This window comes from Nerophis lumbriciformis, linkage group LG15 (assembly GCF_033978685.3).
Source record: "Nerophis lumbriciformis linkage group LG15, RoL_Nlum_v2.1, whole genome shotgun sequence".
Classification (NCBI taxonomy): Eukaryota; Metazoa; Chordata; class Actinopteri; order Syngnathiformes; family Syngnathidae; genus Nerophis; species Nerophis lumbriciformis.
The window spans coordinates 23,550,821-23,567,500 of NC_084562.2; the positions used below are offsets into that span (position 1 = coordinate 23,550,821).

Genomic DNA, 16,680 nt, shown 5'->3' on the forward strand with positions numbered 1-16,680 from the left:
CGTTTCTTCATTTACACTAATGCACTGTAAAAACATTGAGGGTAGATTTTACGATTAAAAAAAAAAATCTAGCAGTTCCAGAATTACACCGTAAAATAACTGTTACCGATTTAGAATGTACAGTAATATGCTGAATTCTACTGTAAAAAATAGAGGTACCGTTTTTCCATTTATACTAAGGCACTGTAAAAACAACAGGTGTAGATTTTATGGTAAACAAAAATCTGGCAGTAGAATACAAATATGGTTACCGATTTTGGATTTACAGTAATATGCTGTAAAAACAATGAAAAACATGGCAGTTTAGTCGCCAGAGTTTTATTGTAAAAATAGCGGTACCATTTATCCGTTTACACTAATGCACTGTAAAAACAACGAGGGTAAACTTTACGGTAAAATATCTGGCAGTAGAATAAGATCATTGTTACCGAATTTGAATTTACAGTAATATGCTGTAAAAACAATGAAAAACATGGCAGTTTAGTCGCCACAAGTTTACTGTAAAAATAGTGGTAGCATTTTTTCATTTACAGTAATGCTCTATAAAAACTGATTTTATGGTAAAAAAAAAAAATCTGGCAGTTCAGTTGCCAGGATTACACCGTAAAACAACAGTTACCAATTTTGAATTTACAGTAATATGCTGAATTGTACTGTAAAGATAGAGGTACCATTTTTCCATTTACACTAACGCACTGTAAAAGCAACGTGGGTAGATTTTACGGTAAAAAAAAATCTGGCAGTAGAATAAAAACATGGTTACCAATTTTGAATTTACAGTAATATGCTGTAAAAACAATGAAAAACATGACAGTTTTGTCGCAAGAGTATTATCGTAAAAATAGCGGTACCGTTTCTTCATTTACACTAATGAGGGTAGATTTTACGATAAAAAAAAAATCTAACAGTTCCAGAATTACACTGTAAAATAACTGTTACCGATTTAGAATTTGCAGTAATATGCTGAATTCTACTGTAAAAAATAGAGGTAGCATTTTTCCACTTACACTAATGCACTGAAAAAACAACGTGGGTAGACTTTACGGTAAAAAAAAAAATCTGGCAGTAGAATAAAAACATGGTTGTCAATTTTGAATTTACAGTAATATGCTGTAAAAACAATGAAAAACATGGCAGTTTAGTCACCAGAGTTTTTTTTAAATAGCGGTACCATTTTTTCGTTTACACTAATGCACTGTAAAAACAGATTTTAGGGTAAAAAAAAGAAATCGGGCAGTTCAATTGCCAGGATTACACCGTAAAATAACTGTTACCGATTTTTAATTTTCAGTAATATGCTGAATTCTACTGTAAAAAATAGAGGTACCATTTATACCTTTACACTAACGCACTGTCAAAACAACGTGGGTAGATTTTACGGTAAAAAAAAACAAAAAAACTGGCAGTAGAATAAAAACATGGTTACCAATTTTTGAATTTACAGTACTATGCTGTAAAAACAAGATGGGTAGATTTTATGGTAAAAAATCTGGCAGTAGAATAAGGTCATTGTTACCGAATTTGAATTTACAGTAATATGCTGTAAAAACAATGAAAACATGGCAGTTTAGTCGCCAGAAGTTTACTGTAAAAATAGCAGTAGCATTTTTTCATTTACAGTAAAGCACTATAAAAATTGATTTTATGGTAAAAAAAAATCTGTCAGTTCAGTTGCCAGGATTACACCGTAAAATAACAGTTACCAATTTTGAATGTACAGTAATATGCTGAAATGTACTGTAAAGATAGAGGTACCATTTTTCCATTTACACTAATGCACTGTAAAAACAATGTGGGTAGATTTTACGGTAAAAAAAATCTGGCAGTAGGATAAAAACATGAATTTACAGTAATAAGCTGTAAAAACAATGAAACACATGGCAGCTTAGAATTTTACAGTAAAAATAGTGGTACCATGTTTCTATTTACACTAATGCACTGTAAAAACAGATCTTACGGTAAAAAAAATCTGGCAGTTCAGTTGCCAGGATTACACTGTAAAATAACAGTTACCAATTTTGAATTTACAGTAATATGCTGAATTGTACTGTAAAGATAGAGGTACCATTTTTCCATTTACACTAATGCACTGTAAAAACAATGTGGGTAGATTTTACGGTAAAAAAAATCTGGCAGTAGGATAAAAACATGGTTACTGATTTTGAATTTACAGTAATAAGCTGTAAAAACAATGAAACACATGGCAGCTTAGAATTTTCCTGTAAAAATAGTGGTACCATGTTTCCATTTACACTAAGCACTGTAAAAACAGATCTTACGGTAAAAAAAATCTGGCAGTTCAGTTGCCAGGATTACACTGTAAAATAACAGTTAACAATTTTGTATTTACAGTAATATGCTGAATTCTGCTGTAAAGATAGAGGTACCATTTTTCCATTTACACTAATGCACTGTAAAAACAACGTGGGTAGATTTTACGGGGGGGGGGAAATCTGGCTGTTCCAGAATTACACCGTAAAATAACAGTTACCAATTTAGAATTTACAGTAATATGCTGAATTCTACTGTAAAAATTAGAGGTACCGTTTTTCCATTTATACTAAGGCACTGTAAAAACCACGGGGGTAGATTTTACGGTAAAAAAAAATCTGGCAGTAGAATAAAAACATGGTTACCAATTTTGAATTTACAGTAATATGCTGTAAAAACTATGAAAAACATGGCAGTTTGGTTGACAGAGTTTTCTTGTAATAATAGCGGTAGCATTTCTTCGTTTACACTAATGTACCGTAAAAACAATGAGGGTAAACTTTACGGTAAAATATCTGGCAGTAGAATGAGATCATTGTTACCGAATTTGAATTTACAGTAATATGCTTTAAAAACTATGAAAAACATGGCAGTTTAGTTGCCAAAAGTTTACTGTAAAAATAGCTGTACCATTGTCCCATTTACAGTAATGCACTGTAAAAACATATTTTACAGTAAAAAAAAAAAATCTGGCAGTTCAGTTGCCAGGATTACACCATAAAAAAACAGTTACCGATTTTGAATTTACAGTAATATGCTGAATTCTACTGTAAAAAATAGAGGTACTATTTTTCCACTTACACTAATGCACTGTAAAAACAACGTGGGTAGATTTTACGGTAAAAAAAAATAATCTGGCAGTAGAGTAAAAACATGGTTGCCGAATTTGAATTTACAGTAATATGCAGTAAAAACAATGAAAAACATGTCAGTTTAGTCGCCAGAAGTTTACTGTAAAAATAGCGGCACCATTTTTCCATTTACACTAATGCACTGTAAAAACAGATTTTACGGTAAAAACAAAAACGAGCAGTTCAATTGCCAGGATTACACCGTAAAATAACAGTTACTGATTTTGAATTTACAGTAATATGCTGAATTCTACTGTAAAAAATATAGGTACCATTTTTGCATTTACACTAGTGCACTGTAAAAACAACGAGGGTAGGTTTTACGGTAAAAAATCTGGCAGTAGAATAAAATCATTGTTACCGAATTTGAATTTACAGTAATATGCTGTAAAAACAATGAAACACAGGGGCAGCTTAGTCGGCAGAATTTGACTGTAAAGATAGCGGTAGCATTTTTCCGTTTACACTAATGCACTGTAAAAATAGATTTTACGGTAAAAAAAATTGGGCAGTTCAATTGCCAGGATTACACCGTAAAATAACAGTTACTGATTTTGAATTTACAGTAATATGCTGAATTCTACTGTAAAAAATATAGGTACCATTTTTGCATTTACACTAATGCACTGTAAAAACAATGAGGGTAGGTTTTACGGTAAAAAATCTGGCAGTAGAATACAATCATTGTTACCGAATTTGAATTTACAGTAATATGCTGTAAAAACAATGAAACACAGGGGCAGCTTAGTCGGCAGAATTTGAGTGTAAAAATAGCGGGAGCATTTTTCCATTTACACTAATGCACTGTAAAAATAGATTTTACGATAGAAAATCTGTCAGTTCAGTTGCCAGGATTACATCGTAAAATAATAGTTACCGATTTTGAATTTACAGTAATATGCTGAATTCTACTGTAAAAAATAGAGGTACCATTTTTCCATTTATACAAAGGCACTGTAAAAACAACGTGGGTAGATTTTACGGTAAACAAAAATCTGGCAGTAGAATAAAAATATGGTTACCGATTTTTAATTTACAGTAATATGCTGTAAAAACAATGAAAAACATGGCAGATTAGTCGCCAGAAATTTACTGTAAAAATAGCGGTACCATTTATCCGTTTACACTAATGCACTGTAAAAACAACGAGGGTAAACTTTACGGTAAAATATCTGGCAGTAGAATAAGATAATTTTTACCAAATTTGAATTTACAGTAATATGCTGTAAAAATAATGAAAAACATGGCAGCTTAGTCGCCAGAAGTTTACTGTAAAAATAGCGGTACCATTTTTCCATTTCCAATGCACTGTAAAAACAGATTTTACAGTAAAAAAAATTATGTCTGTTCAGTTGCCAGAATTACACCGTAAAATAACAGTTACCAATTTTGAATTTACAGTAAAAGGCTGAATTCTACTGTAAAAAATAGAGGTACCGTTTTTCCATTTACACTAACGACCTGTAAAAACAACGTGGGTAGATTTTATGGTAAACAAAAATCTGGCTGTAGAATAAAAATATGGTTACCGATTTTGAGTTTACAGTAATATGCTGAATTCTACTGTAAAAAATTGAGGAACCATTTTTTCATTTACACTAATGCACTGTGAAAACAACGAGGGTAGATTATACGGTAAAAAAAAATCTGGCAGTTCAGTTGCCAGAATTACACCGTAAAATAGCAGTCACTGATTTTGAATTTACAGTAATATGCTGAATTGTACCGTAAAAAAAACTATGGGATAGTTTTTTTCCATTTACAGGAGCGTACTGTAAAAAAACGACAAGAGATATTTCAGGACAAAACTGGCAGCTTTGTGGCCAGATTTCACCGTAAAAAACAGTGGTGGGGTTTCTCTATTTACATTAAAATGTAGGTGAGTTAGCTGCTAGATTTTAGCCGTTAAATGTATTCATTTATTTTTTATTACGGTGCAAAACAATTTATATTGTCGCAAATTCTGATAGTAGTCAGTCGCAGATTAAAAACTGTTCTGGTATGTAAAATATATGAGATAGACACGGTTTACAAATGTACTTTTCTCCGTAAAATTCTGCGGCCGCTAACCCGAGGTTTGCATGTCGTGGAAACGCAGTCAACAGCTCCTCTGCTGGTGCATTCCAAGTACTGCACTCAGTATTGCCTCCTAATCCAACGATATCAGGCAGTGGAAGGACAAGAGTCCGATTACATGAAAACACTAAAACTGCAGTTCCCAAGAAATATATTTGTTTATCCACAAACAAAAGAGGATAACGTCCCGTATTGACAGTTTGCCACTGGAAAATAACGGCCATGTTGGTGTGGAAGCTAACGCACTTCATGACGAGAAGGAGTTTTTCAGCCTGAACTTGTTTTGAGTCCCTCAAAGAGAAACCTGAGAGCTTTTATCTCCTCAGTGTTTGTGCCGGTCAAGTATTCGGCCGACGTGATTGGTGGGTATCAGCTGTGTTAAACAGCAGTTGGCTGGGAGATGAAACACACACACACACACACACACACACACACACACACACACACACACACACACACACACACACACACACACACACACACACAGGTGCATGCATGTTTTGCCACAGATGTCAGCTGCCACTCCTCCCGTCCACCTTGGGTTGTGGGATTCACACAACAACACAACACACATTTGTACACACAACTTTACGGCAAGTGTTGTGCAGTATTATTACACACAATATTATTACACGGAGCATTATTACACACAGTATTATTACATACACTATTATTACACACAGTATTATTACACGCAGTATTATTACACACAGTATTATTACATACACTATTATTACACACAGTATTATTACACACAGTATTATTACACGCAGTATTATTACACACAGTATTATTACACACAGTATTATCGCACGCAATATTATTACACGCAGCATTATTACAAACAGTATTATTACATGCAGTATTATTACATGCAGTATTATTACACGCAGTATTATTAGACACATTATTATTACACGCAGTATTATTACACACAATATCATTACACAGTATTATTATACGCAGTATTATTAGACACAGTTTTATTACTCACAGTATTATTACACACAATATTATTACACACAATATTATTACATGCAGTATTATTACACGTAATATTATTACACGCAGTATTATTACACACAGTGTTATTACAAACAGTATTATTACATGCAGTATTATTAGACACAGTATTATTACATACAGTATTATTACATGCAGTATTATTACACGTAATATTATTACACGCAGTATTATTACACACCAGTGACGTGCAGTCACTAGAGGCAGGTGAGGCCCCGCCTCACCTGCCATCATGGAAAGAAAAAAAATGTAAAAATATTTTTTTTTTTATTAAATTGTTATATGTATCCAGTGATTATACTATAAAGTTATTTTCCATTTAACTTCACCCGTTTTAGATTATTTTTATTTAAAATCGCAGAATTTTCACATTTGCCGTTCAAATACTGAGAAGAGACGGTGCGGTGAACAGCAGCCAGTTGAGGCACGTCACTCAGTGCCTCAACATGGATTGCGGACTCGGCTAACTGCTGGTCTGCTGTGCAGTGAGACCGTATTGCTATATGAATTATATTATACATTTCCATAGTTTAGTTAGCTGAGGTATATAATGTACAGTGTATTTTGTCAACAACTGTATGTGTGTAAAGTATTTCTTGTGCTGAGCGATCATAAAAGGGCTGCAAAAGACGCACTGGCTGAGGCTTGCCTCCTGCACCCCCGCCGTAGAATGCACCCCCTGACGGGAGTGTTATATCAACTAAAGCCCACACTTAAACTTTCCACGTGCAAGATTGAATCTATTTAAAAAAGTCATTTCATAAGAAGCCAAAAAGTGCAAAAACAATAATGTTGGTGTTGGAGGAGTTGTGAATGACTGTAGGGCCACAACATTAGGTACACCTGCAGACTGCAGGTGTACCTAATTCACAACTCCTCCAACACAAACATTATTGTTTTTGCACTTTTTGGCTTCTTATTAAATAACTTTTTTAACCTATTTTTATGGGCTTTCCTTTTTGTGATGTTAAGTTCCTGTTATGCGCTGTTATACAGTATATGCCTTGAGCTCTTATTTTGAAGGCGCTAAGAGCGGAAGTGACGACACGTTGGAGTGGAGCGGAAGTTTTTGAAAGAAGGTAAAGAGCGACAGCTCCTATCTTAAAATACTCGTGATTTGAGGTACTCGTAAGTCAAGGTCACCGACAGTATTGGCGACTTGTAGTATTCTCCTAGTAGCGTTGTGTTCAGTGTGGGTATGCAGTCCAAACTACGCTCATTGTGCTGGAAAATAGTCGGTTTGAGCGTATTACGGTCCTTAACCTGTCACCCGAAAACCCCACGGACTGAAGTGCGGTGAGAACACGAGTCGGTCCCGTGCTGGGCGGGTTGCAACAGCGAGTAAACACTAAACACTCTCCTCCCACGTCCCTGCACAAGAAGCAGGGTGTGACAGAGGCACATTAATCACAAGGATGGGTAATAACGCCAGCAGGTTTGGGTAGGAAGGGGCCATGGGGGCCGAAAAGTGCGGTTAGGGAAATCACACATTGCTTTATGACACACCGATACACAAACACGGTGCGAGCTCCGCCGGCTGGTGTGCACAGGAAGATTTAAGATTTGAAATCAAGGAACGGAGTAAAAAAAAACACAAAAAAAAACTGCATGGGAACTTGCTGAGCAGCTTTTGTATGTTGAAGGGAAATCTCTGTGTGTGATTCACACGGCCTGTGGCCCTTGTTAATTAAGCTTTGATTTTGTAAGAGATATTTTTCTGGAAGGGACATTTTGTATAATTTGGAGAGAGATAAGAGGCATTATATGGCTTAGTGGAATAAGAGCTGTAATGCTGCGATTCCCCCCTCACACTGGTAATCCCGTGATGAAAATCTCAGTATCTGAATATAAAATGTTGACGTCCACATAGAAGGTCGTTTAAGTTGTCTTCTTCCCTTGGGGGTGCAGCACAGTGGATGTACGCTATGGTTAGCATGTTGCACAGCAGGGAGTCCATGTGTTCTGAATGTGAGGGTTTTTTATTTATTTATTTATTTTTATTTTTTTTATTTTTTTTGTCCTGTCCAGCTTCTTTTTTTTTACTTTTTTTTTTTTTTTTTTTTGCTCCCAAAACATGCACACAACTGTGCCTTTTATTGTGAATATTGTTTGTCTGGATGTGCCAAAGTCAGCTGGGATAGGTTCCTACTCGCCTTTGACCTTAAAAATGGGTGGGTGTAGTTCAGAGGGTCGTCAACCCAAAATGCCATATTGGACCAAAAATACAAAAAATAAATCTGTCTGGAGCCACAAATAATTAAATGCCTTATTTAAGTGTCTATATTAGCCTACTATCAAAATGACTATAAAAGTCTTATATAAGTGTTATAAAGAAGACAACACATGATGTAAGTGTCTGTATTAGCTATATTAGCCTACTATCAAAATTACTTTACAAGTCTTATATAATGACGCAAGTGTCTATATTAGCTATGATAGCCTACTATCAAAATTGCTTTAAAAGTCTTATATAAGTGTTATAATGAAGGCAACACATGATTTACGTTTCTATATTAGCTATATTAGCCTACTATCAAAATGACTATACAAGTTGTATATAAGTGTTATAATGAAGGCAACACATGATTTACGTTTCTATATTAGCTATATTAGCCTACTATCAAAATTACTTTACAAGTCTTATGTAAGTGTTATAATGAAGGCAACACATGATGTAAGTGTCTATATTAGCTATATTAGCCTACTATCAAAATTACTTTACAAGTCTTATATAAGTGTTATAATGAAGTATGACGTAAGTGTCGATATTAGCCATGATAGCCTACTATCAAAATTACTTTAAAAGTCTTATATAAGTGTTGTAAAGAAGACAACACATGATTTAAGTGTCTATATTAGTTATATTAGCCTACTATCAAAATGACTTTAAAAGTCTTATACAAGTTTTATAATAAAGACAACACATGATGCAAGTGTCTATATAAGCTATATTAGCCTACTATCAAAAAGACTTTAAAAGTCTTATATAAGTGTTATAATGACGACAACATGTGATGTACGTGTCTATATTAGCTATATTAGCCTACTATCAAAATGTCTTTAAAAGTCTTATATAAGTGTTATAAAGAAGACAACACATGATGTAAATGTCTATATTAGCCTACTATCAAAATTACTTTAAAAGTCTTATATAAGTGTTATAAAGAAGACAACACATGATGTAAGTGACTATATTAGCTATATTAGCCTACTATTAAAATTACTTTAAAAAGTCTTATATAAATCTTATAATGAAGGCAACACATGATGTAAGTGTCTATATTAGCTATATTAGCCTACTATCAAAATGACTTACTTACTTACGGTATTTAATAGTATTACTTTAGACAATAAGAAATGCAGTTTATTTTTCGGTAAAGGAGTTGATTATTATTACATTAGTGGCGCGGCTCCACACTGTGTATGGAGACAAATAGGTAGCTGCTAGCCACTTGTCAGCCGGGGGACTAAAACTAGATAGACATTAAAAAGGCATTAATAAGCTGCCGGTGTATCTTGTTTCGCTGCTTCCGGTCTCGTCTATAGTCTATATTTCATAGTAGCAAGAGGGTTTTCTGCTTTACAACGTCCTGTCTTGTTATTTATTTGACCATTTTTATTTAAAATTTTTTCCATGCAAAAATCAATTTCTAATAAAGCACAGGCGTGCACGCGCAAGGAGACACGTGCGGACGCATGCTCTCGCCCCCCCCTCCCCGCCCGTAACATTTAAATGTAGCCATCTCAAGCTGCCCTGACCTTTTACGTTGCAGCCCACCTTGTTTCCTCCTCAGATGACTGCTTCAACATGGGAAATGTCAGCCTCCCTCTGCCAGGGCTGTTTGGCTTCTTCAAACATTTGCAAAGTGTTAAGCTCGTCTCCACAGCTTAGGAAGCCGCTCTCTCAGGACGCGCGGACCGTTGACCCGCGACACGGCAAAGACGAGCGCACTCCGGCACGCTCGCTCGGCACCGCGCCAATGGAAGATTGCATTAATCCCCGGTTTGTGTTTCTAAGGCGCCGTTCCGCGGACGTCCATGCATCGCATCACCCAATCCAGACCCCTACTCAATAAAAAACATTCATTTCGGAATAAATAGAAACAACACTATTAAGCTCTGCCTAACCCCATTAGTAATGGCTATAATAATAATAATAGATTTTATTTGTAAAAAAGCACTGTACATTGAGCAAACAACCTCAAAGTGCTCCAGTGTATTAAAAAATAAATAAATAAAAAGAAAAAAATAATACAAACTAGAACAGCCTAATATCTAGAAATAGTATGGATTTGTTACAATGCTAAAAATAAAAAGGGGGGTTTTAAGCATTCACAGTCTGTGGTGCCCTCAGGTGGTCAGGGAGAGCGTTCCACAGACTGGGAGCGGCGGAGCAGAAAAGCCCATAGTTCGTAGCTTTGTCCTCGTTTATTTATATAGCCCTGAATCACAAGTGTCTCAAAGGGCTGCACAAGCCACAACGACATCCTCGGTTCAGAGTCCACATAAAGGGCAAGGAAAAACTCACAACCCAGTGGGATGTCGATGTGGATGACTATGAGAAACCTTGGAGAGGACCGCAGATATTTATTCTACACATTTTTACAACATTGGAAAATAATAGCAAAACTTCTCAGAGGGTGAGATAACTCCTGGAAATAACTGGCCTAAGGTATAGATGTGTGTCCAAGTTAAAGGAAACGACAGGCTGTCTCCTTCTAATGGATTAATATCAATCTTTGCAAGCTAAGTAATGTTTGCTGTGGTCTGGAACAACATGGCGCACAAACAACTATCAGAAAATGCAGCCACTATTACATACAGATAATGTGTTAAGAAACATGGACAAATAAACTAAACACACAATTAAATGAGCACAAATATACCTAAAAACAAGGCATCCATCCATCCATCTTCTTCCGCTTATCCGAGGTCGGGTCGCGGGGGCAGCAGCCTAAGCAGGGAAGCCCAGACTTCCCTCTCCCCAGCCACTTCGTCCAGCTCTTCCTGTGGGACCCCGAGGCGTTCCCAGGACAGCCGGGAGACATAGTCTTCCCAACGTGTCCTGGGTCTTCCCCGCAGCCTCCTACCGGTCGGACGTGCCCTAAACACCTCCCTAGGGATGCGTTCGGGTGGCATCCTGACCAGATGCCCGAACCACCTCATCTGGCTCCTCTCCATGTGGAGGAGCAGCGGCTTTACTTTGAGCTCCTCCCGGATGGCAGCGCTTCTCACCCTATCTCTAAGGGAGAGCCCCGCCACCCGGCGGAGGAAACTCATTTCGGCCGCTTGTACCCGTGATCTTGTCCTTTCGGTCATAACCCAAAGCTCATGACCATAGGTGAGGATGGGAACGTAGATCGACCGGTAAATTGAGAGCTTTGCCTTCCGGCTCAGCTCCTTCTTCACCACAACGGATCGATACAGCGTCCGCATTACTGAAGACGCCGCACCGATCCGCCTGTCGATCTCACGATCCACTCTTCCCTCACTCGTGAACAAGACTCCGAGGTACTTGAACTCCTCCACTTGGGGCAAGATCTCCTCCCCAACCCGGAGATGGCACTCCACCCTTTTCCGGGCGAGAACCATGGACTCGGACTTGGAGGTGCTGATTCTCATCAAACGAGGCATAACGATGCAAAATGTACATACAACTAGCCTGAACAGCATGTTAGCATCAATTAGCTTGCAGTCATGCAATAACACCAACAAAACTCACCGTTGTGCATCCGCGCACAGTATAAAACGTTTGGTGGACAAAATGAGACCGGCTTAAAACATACAAACAAATTGTCGAGTCACAGTCCACACAATGGTGAGTTCAAGAGCCGCTGAAATTAGTAGTAGTTTGAAAAATCTCCATGGAGCCACCAGGGCGCCGCTAAAGAGCCGCAGGTTGCTGACCTCTGTATTAGGAGATCAAACCCTACATTAATTGCCTTTTATTTATTTACAACCGGTATCTTGCTGTCATTTTTTTTTTTTTTTATCCAACCTGATCAATGTAGAAATACATTTATTTTTGTTTATTATTCATTCATTTAACATTTATTTATTTATTTATTTTGGAGGGGGGAGGTCTTCTTTTTCATAACACATTTTCCAAAAAGTATTGGATTCATTTGACACAGGCATGAACACTCTTATAATCAGCCAAAGTGTGCATCCCTCTGATAGAGATGAAAGAAGAGAACACACACTCTCACACACACTCTCACACACACTCACAAACAGGCAAACACACGGGTAAAAAAACCAAAAAAAACACACACACACACAAGCCATTTGGCATAGCGTGTTTATCAAGGGAAGGCTTCAAAGCCCGCTGACATGAATTTATGATAACGGCACGAAGTCTTTGCCAAACCTCAACTGTTGTTGTTTTTCCTCTCACTCCATCTCGGCCTCGTCTGAATGCGTTGCCATCTCCTTGATCAGAGGTTTGGAAAAAAAAATAAAAATAAAAATAAAACTAGCAGGTGCCTCTTCCAAGTCTGTTGGAAAGGTGTGCCTTTTTTTTCCCCTTTTACTTTTATACATCAACAACAGCACCGGCATATATAAATATAAGGTGCATTAATAGAGATTCATGCAATTTTGCATCTTTCATGTGCATTTTAAACCTCGAAAACGTTCAAAAAGGTCATTTTTTTGGCACATTTTCTCCAATTTCATACGCAGATCCTTCTCTATTTCATCGTATCGTATTCAAACTTCACCCGCACGGATTAAACATACTGTCAAGGTCAAGCACAGATGACATCTATTAATCAGACAAGAAGCAAGGAATCAATCAGAGACAGAGTTCAATTTAGCTCATGAGGAGAACGCATGGAGCTGCACACTTAGTCACAGTCTCGCCCTATGCTCTAAGGTTCAGCTCCCGCGTCCCTCTATTTATTCAGGAGTTCCACAGTCAACAACACTAAGGCCGCCTCTAAAAGGAGTGGTCACATATATTATGCAAAGCAGGTCCGGGACGCACAATACGTGACGGAATGTGCTGGGGGCCTTGTGATTTTGCCTGGTCCCCGCTTCGTCTGCGTGTTGGCATCTTATCTTCGTTGAGGTCCTTGAAGTCTCTGCTTCGTCTGCGTGCTGTCATCTTATCTTCGTTGAGGTCTTTGAAGTCCTCGGCTGTTGGCGGGCTAAAACAAAGATAACATCTACGGCTGAGGCCACCCCTCAGACAAGAAGTCTTGGTCCTTGCACAGATTAGAAAAGTCCAACTTGAGCACAACAGCTAAATAACTAAAGCAACGGACTTTAAGCATACTGAAGTTAGTGTGATAATATATACATAATTATTCTAACTCATACGGACAATGCTAAATTCCGAAACGTTTAGGTATGCGTTATAGGACGTGGACATGATCTTTTTTTCCAGGGAGCGTCAAAAAGTCACAACTTTAATGTACGACACCCAAAACCAGTGAAGTTGTCGCGTTGTGTAAATGGCAAATAAAAACAGAATTCATCAACTGCATCAAAAAGCGACATCAGTGTGTAAAGGATATCACCACATGGGCTCAGGAACACTTCAGAAAAAACACTGTCAGTAACTACAGCGTGGTTAAGAGGGGAGGAGTATATTTACAGCTAGAATTCACCAAGTCATGTTTTTCATATATATATAAGAAATACTTGACTTTCAGTGAATTCTAGCTATATATATATATATATATATATATATATATATATATATATATATATATATATATATATATATATATATATATATATATATATATATATATATATATAAGAGAAATACTTGAATTTCAGTGTTCATTTATTTACACATATACACACACATAACACTCATCTACTCATTGTTGAGTTAAGGGTTGAATTGTCCATCCTTGTTCTATTCTCTGTCACTATTTTTCTAACCATGCTGAACACCCTCTCTGAAGATGCATTCTGCTTCGTCTCCTTGTTGTGTGAGCAGTTGTGCACTGCACTCTCTAAAAGCCCTAGATGTTATTGTCACATATGCATGTACAGTAGATGACAGTATTGCCCTGTTTAAGAGTGTCACAACATTGCTGTTTACGGCAGACGAACTGCTTTACGGCAGACGAAAAAGTGACTTCTGTTGTGTGTTGTTGCCGCGCTGGGAGGACGTTAATGAAACTGCCTAACAATAAACCCACATAAGAAACCAAGAACTCGTCCTCGATCATTCTACAGTTATAACGTCAGCGGACGTGAAAACATGCTGTAGACACGTCATTCAGGTCCGCCTGAATTTCGGGAGATTTTCGGGAGAAAATTTGTCCCGGGAGGTTTTTTGGGAGAAGCGCTGAATTTCGGGAGTCTCCCGGAAAATCCGGGATGGTTGGCAAGTATGGTTTACGTGAAAAGGTTCCGGTGTCTTCATGTTCATCAAAGAGCAGAATTTTGGACTGACTTCAGAAGCTCAGAGAGTTTGGGACTGAGCAAAGTCCAAGTCGTAAAACCCATTTGAGCATAACACGGAAAGAACATGACTTCTGCAAAGCGACCAAAACAACAAACTTTCGGAAATGATTGTAGTTTAAGGTCAGTAAATGTCAAGAAATTTGCTGGACCTTTGTAGGATTTAATGACATTTTTTTATAGGTCACATTTCCAGAAAGCTAAAGACCGGGGGCGGGGGGTCGGACTTTTCCCGTCACTATTCGTCTTATTTTGTATATCTCGGAGAACCGGCGTCATTTAGTCCGAGTTCCAGGAGCGCTCTGCTTTTTTTTAAGGACCATCTTGCAAATATGCGAGTCCCTCACAAGTTTTTGGAACTGAACTCACGGGTCACCGGTTGAATAGCGTGAATGATGAGAAAGAGAGGACCTAAAATGGAGCCTTGAGGAACACCGTTTGTATAACTAAAGAAGTTGAATAAATGGCTACTGACTGCATCTGACTGCATAAAGCACAATATGAAAAGAATTGGTAACTGCCAAAAAGGAGAGGACTTAAACATGTGCCTTGAGGAACTTTACTTTAGAAGTTCGGAGCTTAGTGTTTTTGTTAGCTAGCAAGGTTCAAATGTAGATGCCAATATGTTTACAGTGATCCAAGTTCGGGCTTCATGGTGGCAGAGGGGTTAGTGCATCTGCCTCACAATACGAAGGTCCTGAGTAGTCTTGGGTTCAATCCCGGGCTCGGGATCTTTCTGTGTGGAGTTTGCATGTCCTCCCCGTGACTGCGTGGGTTCCCTCCGGGTACTCCGGCTTCCTCCCACCTCCAAAGACATGCACCTGGGGATAAGTTGATTGGCAACACTAAATTGGCCCTAGTGTGTGGATGTGAGTGTGAATGTTGTCTGTCTATCTGTGTTGGCCCTGCGATGAGGTGGCGACTTGTCCAGGGTGTACCCTGCCTTCCGCCCGATTGTAGCTGAGATAGGCTCCAGCGCCCCCCGCGACCCCAAAGGGAATAAGCGGTAGAAAATGGATGGATGGATGGATGGATGGTCCAAGTTCCTCCATACAACAGAAGAACTATTGTTTTTAGGAATTTGCTGCAAAACTGTTTGTCTCCCAAGTTTTGATCCAAACTCAGAGTATGGTGTCATCCCCCAGCCGGCTTTTGCCTCTGGACCGCCGGTTGATTGGCCTTGCTGTAAACCGTTCAGTCCCAAAAGTACACTTTCTGTTGGTGTGTACTTTGTTTTAAACATTCATCTCTGTTTTCTCTCTTTGCAGACGAAGACTGTTTGAATTGCACGGAGGAGTGTCGAGTTCTGGGTCATTCCGACCGCTGCTGGATGCCCCAATTCCCAGCTGGAGGACACCAGGCAGAGGGTGTTGATTACCGCAACAACATGTTCGTGCCAGCGGGGATCGAGAGTGTGCCTGAGACAGAGACCTACGAGACGGTCAATCCCAACGGCAAGAAAACTTTCTGCACGTTCGGCAAGGAGCGCCGTGATCACACGATCCTCATAGCCAACGTCAAGCCCTACTTAAAGGCGAAACGGGCCCTCAGCCCATTGCTCCAAGAGGTTCCCTCGGCATCAGGCAGTCCAGTCAAGGGCTGTTCTACCACGTCTCCTTGCTCCTCGCTTAAGAGTCCGGCTGACGGTGCTGAAGGCAAGCCTCCTCCGGCCACCTGCTCCGGCTTTTACGGACCGCCGGACGGTCAGTACCTGTCGCCCACCAAACAAAGCAGGGAGCACGGGGTCTACCCGCCTTTGCCTCCGTCGGACCCGGTGGCCAAAGTGCTCGCCGAGGCACGCTCCAGAATCAGCCAAGAGACCAGAGGAGAAATGGAGTGCGTGCTCGAGCAGGCGGAGCCCGACGCGGGCTGCGACGGGATGGATGCCGACCAGGTGGTGAGAGACATCGACAAACTCTTGCAGGACTGCAGAGGCGGAGACGCCACCGGCACACTCAGGAAGTAGAGGACTGGGCGTCGAGTGAGGAATAGGAGCGTATTCCAAAAACTCTCATGCCAAAACCGTCACCAAAAG

At 38.9% G+C, this 16,680-nt stretch overlaps 1 protein-coding gene across 2 annotated transcripts in view; it reads left to right on the forward strand.

Annotated features, from left to right (window-relative positions):
- pcdh17 (protocadherin 17) overlaps window positions 1-16,680 on the forward strand; it is a 231,441-nt gene that overhangs the window by 213,793 nt on the left and 968 nt on the right. For both annotated transcript variants that reach the window (XM_061974704.2, XM_061974705.2), the window contains exon 5: window positions 15,914-16,680. This exon is cut by the window's right edge and continues 968 nt beyond it. In XM_061974704.2, the coding sequence (XP_061830688.1) occupies window positions 15,914-16,611 (698 nt within the window). In that variant the 3' untranslated portion in view covers window positions 16,612-16,680. The remainder of the gene's footprint in view (window positions 1-15,913) is intronic.